Source organism: Atta cephalotes (assembly GCF_000143395.1).
Source record: "Atta cephalotes unplaced genomic scaffold scaffold00044, whole genome shotgun sequence".
Lineage (NCBI taxonomy): Eukaryota > Metazoa > Arthropoda > Insecta > Hymenoptera > Formicidae > Atta > Atta cephalotes.
The window spans coordinates 490,286-497,759 of record NW_012130108.1 but is presented as its reverse complement, the minus strand read 5'-3'; the positions used below and the strand labels follow the sequence as shown (position 1 = coordinate 497,759).

Below are 7,474 nucleotides of genomic sequence, written 5' to 3'. Positions count from 1 at the left end.
CTTACTTACTTACTACTACTACTTACTACTTACGTTACTTACTTACTACTCTCTCTCTCTCTCTCTCTCTCTCTCTCTCTCTCTCTCTCTCTCTCTCTCTCTCTCTCTCTCTCTCTCTCTCTCTCTCTCTCTCTCTCTCTCTCTCTCTCTCTCTCTCTCTCTCTCTCTCTTGTCATGGCGTGCTGAGGTATGGGAAAAAGGCGCACGCGTGAAACGCGTTATTAATAATAATATGCAATCAAAGTACTAGAGAGCTGCCGGAACGCATTCCACAAGTAATGAGTAATCACTGGAAATGCGTGTCTTCCTCCTCTCGCGGGAGAGGAAGGAAATATCTAGGTATATTTATCATATCTTAATCCTTAATTGTACGCGCTGTTCACGATTTTTTTTTCTCTGTGGGTAACACTTCCAAAAAAATAGCTTAAAATATCGTTCGCTCCTGATTGCGCACATACAAACAAATTACCGTGGAGCGATTCGCATTGAACGTAATCTCGCCGCGATACCTTCACAGTTTCATTTGACTTCCCTGAATTCTCCTTTCTGAAATTTTTTATTCTCGCAATTAATCTCGCTTTCTTGGTTTTCTTTCTCGGATTGCTCGTATCTAAGTACGCTTGGAATGTAAAATAATCTCAAGCAGAATATAAAATTATTATATTATTTTTACATTTGTATCTAGCTAAATTTTAAAATACTTTAGCAAAATCATTCTTTTTGTGTGACTTGTTCTGTTGAGATTTAATAGATACTCGAAGTCATTACGAATTAATTGCGTTTTATTTTTGACAATAAAATTACGCGACTTCCATCGAGAGATTGTAGAATGCGAAAACGCAAGGATGATTTTCCTACTCGGAAGTATCGGCAGCGATCCGGGCCATTACCTGCCACACGCCACAGCAAGTAATGCGTTTTCCTCGGTCTACAGTGTAACAATAAAAAAAGCGTGCAATGCCGGTATGCCTATGAGTCAGCACACGACGATGGGAAACGTAATCGTTTCGAATATGCGGGTCATCGTTGAGCAAGCTGTCTGTCTTTCAGCGACGCCCGGAGATCTGCATTTCTGCAGCGGTGCTTTTAATCTCGCGCATGACGCCGCGAAACACGACACGTCGCAACTGAAGACGCTTCGTCGTTAATCCTCGATGATTCTCCACAGACGGGATCTACTTTTTTTATCCAAAAAAATTTTAAATACCGACGAAAGTATGCCCGCGCGATTTTTCATTAAATTTTAACCTTTCGCTCAGCCAAGTTGGACTTGAAAAGCATAGTCGATATTTTAATTGTGAATTTTGATAAATTTTAAAATTATTTGTAAAAAATATAAAGTAAAATACAATCTGACTTTTATAATAGTAAAAACTTGAATTGTTACAGCTTTTATAAGTATGCAGAATTTTCTTTCTATTATATAAAGAATATTGTAAAAATCGGTACTGAAGTTTAAAGACTCAGGTTGTTGATAATCAAAATTCGACAGATGGCAGACAGAGGGACGTATAGCAAGTTCATTCCAATAATAATGCAGCAAAATTGCAACGTTTCTATAATATTGCAGTAACGTTACAAATGTTGCTTTCATACTATGAATTAATATTGCTTCGAAGATTCGCGCCGAAATTCGAAAACTTGCACATTGCCGCGATCTGCAGCATGTTGTTTCCAGATGTTGCACCGGTTTCTGATTTCGTGTCACACCTTGCAAATCTTTTGAGGTCGTTGCCTTTCCTGCGTCGCCGGTGCCTACGAGGCCGCGAAAAACCACAGCATCGTCATCGTCGTCGTTATCATGAGCATTACACGGCAACTGTTATCGTATGATTCAGTTCACGATGATACAAAAAATAATCGATATCGTCTCATGAGACCGAGATAAGAGCATGTTTATCTCGCAGCTAAAAAGATGGATCGAATCGAAATGACACACAACGAATATGAGCATCTGATTATTTGTTCTATATATCTAGAAAAATGTTCTTATGTTAAACAAAAAACTCTAACAAGAATAACATTTTGGTGAGATAGAATTGTCGATTCTCGTAATTAAAAATTCTATTTGATTTTATCAAATGCTATTCTTGTTGGACTTTGGTTGAAAATGAACTTGAATTTTCTACATAATTATTTTCAGATTTATATATACCTATTTAAATTTAGACATTTCAGTAAAATTGTTTTCCATAGAATCACAAAAAAATTAAGAATTTCTAATTTTACAGGTCTATGAAATTAAAAAATCCCTAAGAAAATTTTCTTAAGACTCCATGGAACCCAAAAATCCATAGAAAATTTTTCTTTAAGATTATTTGTTAAAATACGTATAGATCCCACGTGAAACATATTTAATACGAACATCAATCACGTAAATTATAATTGCAGAGAGAATTAAATCCTCAAACTTATTCACCAAAGTCACCGTAAATCTTTCTTCTGCAATTACGACGAATGATGCTGCGTGAACATGCATGCGTGTCTTCTTCTTTTTTTTCTGATCGTTCCTCTCTTTCTTTCTTATGTGGTTTCCCAAATTAAATCACTTCTTCGTGCCTGCTGGCCGTTCTTTCCAGACCGTTCTTTCCAGATAGAAGCGAAGAAATTCAGGCCGACAATAAATCAAATTGATTTTCACTTGATGATTTTACCGCTCCGGCATTATGCACAGCGTAAATCCCGCTAAAGCTGCTTTCCTTCGGGCTTCCAGGTAACGTGGACATTGTGAACGGCAACCTGAAATTGATCCTGGGCCTGATATGGTCGCTGATCGTGCGGTATCAAATCGGCAAGTCCAAGTTTCCGCCGAGGAAACTCATGCTCGCATGGCTCAAGGTCAGTATGTGATATAATTGCGACCGAGTGCGACCTCGAATCGCATCGCGCGACAGTAAACCAAATGCAGAAGCTATATTACTTTACCTCGAGTTCGATCCTTTCCGACGGGTCTACATATATCACGTTACGCGAGAACGTGTTTCCGTTACGAAAGAATTCACAGACGCTGTTTGCATACGCTCACATATTTGCATATGACATTAATATTATACATATATATTATATGCACGCGCATTGTGATTTATACGCGCGCAATTGACCCTTGGAAACTTCGCGGTCGTTGTATTTAATTGCTTGCTAATAATCATGAATGGATAATCTTTCTCTTTAAACGGCAGCGTTTTAATTTCTAAGAGCGACTCTGTTTTCAGGCTGTCTTGCCGGAATGTAGAGTCAATAATTTCACGACCGACTGGAACTCCGGCGTGTATCTGAGCGCACTTTTGGATTATTGCAAGCCCGGCCTGTTCCCTCATTGGCGCCAGCTCGATCCGAACGACAGGTAAAATAAATAAAAGTGTTTGGTTTAAAAGTGAACTGAAATGTAATGCCTTTTTATTGCATCTAAAATTTTTTATGATTTCGTGAGATGTTTAACTTCATTAACTTCATTATATTAACGCTTTGATATCTGCATGTCACCATTGTTCTCTTTTGATACACTGAGAGAAAAATAATGATTTATAATTTAACTATAATTTGTTGTTATTTTGTGGGACTACTACATATTTATGTACAGTTGTTTTAATCATGTTAGTTACACAGATTGAAAATTTCTAGTTTTTTAAAACATATTTTTTAATTATTAATATAAATAAGTAAATAATTTTAAAGAAATAGTTATATTCACTATAATTGTAATTGCATTTATTGAATAAAAATGTTTATTTTATTTATCTTTTATCTTGATATTTTACATTAATATTTGAAATTATTATAATTTATAGTGTAACGTTTCATGTTTAAAAAATTTATGTATGGATATTATTATTAATATTATTGCAGTAATAACCATAAAATGGAAGTATCATATTTACTTTATCAAGCAATTATAAATAGTAACAAACACTTTTCTCTTAATGTGTACTTGAAATTATAAGAGTTCTTAACGATAATTTAAAATAAATAAAATAAAATTGTCACTGATGTTCGATTAAAAAAAAAAATCTAAACTGTGTACACAGTTGACAGTTAACCCTTCATTGCTCGCGATTCAAAATATTTCAATCTTATAAATTCGCTAAATGCTATTTATACACATTGTTATATTTAGCACAAATTGTTTCACAATTAAAAAGTGTTTACATTTATATTTATCTAAATAATGTAGAAAATATTGTCAATCTATATTTAATAAATCATGTAAATCATCAAAGAGAACAATGAAAATGAAGATACAAGAACATACGTTTGACTGTCAGAAACACTCCACATGAATAATTACATTAAAAAGAATTATATGAGTAACATAGAGTTAAGAAATTATTTAATACTGAAGACTAAAAATGTGGAGAATTAAATAAATTCTTAGAATATTTAATTCTAAATTTTTATTTTAGAAAGACATCTGAATTGTAGTTAAATTATCGATTATTATGATTAATTATTATGATTAAAGGAATATATGATCACTTTACAATACTTAACTTATTTATCAAAATAATATCGCAATTGTTTATGTAATTTAATAAATTAATAATTTGAAGGTGAAATTATGGTTGTCATAAAAGTATAATGTGATACTGCCAATTTTATATTGTACTATTATATTGTACTATTATTTTAATATTAATTTACTTTTGCAGTGTTTACAATTGTCGCAAGGCTATGGAGATATCAAAGCGTGAGTTCGACATCCCCCTGGTGTTAGAACCGGACTACCTGGCGTCACCTTATCTGGACGAACTCTCAGGGATGACCTATTTATCGTACTTTATGAAGGAAGGCTCGCCAGGCTTCCACGCAACGCTACGATGGGTCAATTCGCAATTATCACACATCTCAATACGGAACTTCACGGTGGGTGGAGATGAGGCGTCCCGGTAACAGTACCTCAGTATAATACCTTATAGTGATATTCAATTATACTTCTTTCACAGACGGATTGGAACGACGGTCGAGCACTGTGCGGAATCGTCAGAAATCTGGGTGGATCGGCGTCACCCTTTGAGAAACTCGAAACCGACCCCTCCGCATGGGAGCATAATTTGCAAATGGGTAAGACCATCAGAAATTGGTTTCCATTATTTTACTCATAAATACTATATAAATGTTTTCTAAATTTATTGCATGCTTTCATGAAGAAATGGTATAATCTGATATAAACTTTACATTATTTGTATATTAGAAAATATCGGTAATATATTACATCTTGATGTGTAAATTGTATCTAAATGTACATAGTTGACAGTTAAAGAGTTATCTAGTGCTAAAAACTAAAGAGATTTTTTTTAAATTAAATACATTCTAAGAATATTTAATGTCAAATTTTTATTAGGAAAAAATTGAAATTATTCTAATATTTGTGATTAAAAGAACATATAATTATTTTAGAATAGTTTGTGTATATCAAACTGATACCATACGGCATTTCTTTAATTTAATAAATGAATAATTTGTGAAGATAGAACTGTGATTGCTGTAAAAATATAAGAAATTACGTTAAATATAAATTATGATAACATAAATTGTCCGATATATCTTTTATATTTACATGTACCATTTATATGTATTGTACGCTAATAAATTCTTAATAAAAAATTCTTAATAAAATTCTTTAATAAATTAATTAATCAAACGTGTTCTCTGTAAGGAATCGACGGCGGCAAGAAGTTGGGCGTAGAGCCGATCTTGAAAGCAAAGGACATGGCTGATCAGAATGTAGAGCATTTAGGCGTGATGGCATACGCAGCGTACTTTCAGTGGGTGAAGCCTCGCCCTCAAGCGAGTCAACAGATTGCCGTACACGTCGACAGCACATCCGCCCGAGTGCAACAGTCGGTTGGTTAAGTCATTGTTTGTTAATTACATCTTCGCGCCGAAATTAGTCAGTGTTGATGAATTTTCACCGCCGCAGTTCCTTCCATAATCCTTATCCTCCAAGAAATCTCTGCTTGTTCACTCAACAAAATACTTTCGGAATTTTGTGTCTCGAAGCTTCAGTTACTTCGATGACAAATAAATTGTATGCAATTTGGTCGCAGGCACATTTCAAGCTGGAGATGCTCACCAAAGATGTAAACATGCGGGAAGTACGCGGCGAAATCATAAGTCCCAGCGGACGCGTGGAGTGCAGGCTTACGTGGAACGGAGTTCACGGCAAAGGCACTTTCGTACCTACAGAAGTAGGCATGCATAAGGTCTGTTAAAGGAACAGCGTAATTTTAAAATATCATAATTTAAAAAAAAACAAAAAGTTCTTGCTTAATTAGGATTTTCACAGATACTTGATTTTCATATCTTCAAATTTTTCCATCTTCATGCTTAAGAGGTTGCAAATGCAAAAATTAAATGATTAAAAAAAAGAAAAAAATGAAGGAAAGCTCTAAAAGATTCTCGAAAATGTAAAAAAAAGTAAAAAGTAGAAACGAGAACTAATGAGAGTATACGTGTAGTAATTGGAGCGTTAATTAAGTTGAGTAAAAATGGTCTTCATGCACAATACTTAGTTATAAACATAAATTAATAATAAGTACTATAAATGAAGACTATCTTTAACTAAGTTAATTAACGCTCCAATTACACTCTCATTAACTCTCTTTTTTTATGTTTTATTTTTTAAATAATTAGTTTTTACTTAAATAATTTTCTTTTATATATGGGAAATATTAAATACCATCTTCTATATTTTTAAATTCTCTTATTTTTCAGCTGATGGTGTACAACGATGGCGAGTTGGTGAACGGATGTCCCTATTACTTTAGGGTGTTGCCGCCGCTAACAAAAATCAAATCTCCGGGCATGGATCCTTGCGCTATAGGATCTATCGTCGAGGTTCTAGTCAACAGTTACGGTATGTGCTTCCGATAATACGAAAGGATTTACTTTCGGTGAACAGAGTTAGAATATTGGACTTCTGTATCAGGAACTAGTCATGACGGCATCGATGTGACCGCCTGGTCTCCAACCGGAAGATCGCTATCATGTCCCGTTAAGGAAAAGGATGGTGTGCACACGGCGACTTTTCAACCCGACGAGACGGGAGAATGGAGTATCGCGATAACGCACAAGGGAAATCACATACAAGGCGGTCCTTTTACTTGCTTTGTGTTCGATCCTAATGGAATCAAGGTAAAATGATGTATTAACATTATTTGTAAATAGAGATGAGTTTTTATCCTCTATATCCTTCAATTTATACATTTGGCACGCAGTTTATATAATCAACGTAATTAATAATTTATAGATAGAACCAGTTTTATCATATTGATATTATTTATGAAGTTATACTTTTTTTATTTAGTTATACTTTCTAATATTTTGCGATTAGAATTCGTAAAGTAAAATTAACCATGCGTAAAAATTTCACATAAAAATTTTATGATTTCATGTGAAAATTCTCTTCAATATGTCTTAAACGTAGCAAATAAATATCTATATATTATGTATACCTATATATTATGTATATATGATT

The 7,474-nt window shown here is 33.9% G+C and overlaps 1 protein-coding gene across 1 annotated transcript in view; it reads left to right on the top strand.

Moving 5' to 3' along the window:
* The window catches only part of LOC105622372 (filamin-A), a 45,205-nt gene that overhangs the window by 2,788 nt on the left and 34,943 nt on the right, over nt 1-7,474 (top strand). Inside the window, exons 2-9 of the mRNA XM_012203795.1 lie at nt 2,714-2,838; nt 3,213-3,343; nt 4,647-4,860; nt 4,941-5,058; nt 5,654-5,841; nt 6,045-6,200; nt 6,712-6,853; nt 6,926-7,131. Of these exons, the coding sequence (XP_012059185.1) occupies nt 2,714-2,838; nt 3,213-3,343; nt 4,647-4,860; nt 4,941-5,058; nt 5,654-5,841; nt 6,045-6,200; nt 6,712-6,853; nt 6,926-7,131 (1,280 nt within the window). The remainder of the gene's footprint in view (nt 1-2,713; nt 2,839-3,212; nt 3,344-4,646; nt 4,861-4,940; nt 5,059-5,653; nt 5,842-6,044; nt 6,201-6,711; nt 6,854-6,925; nt 7,132-7,474) is intronic.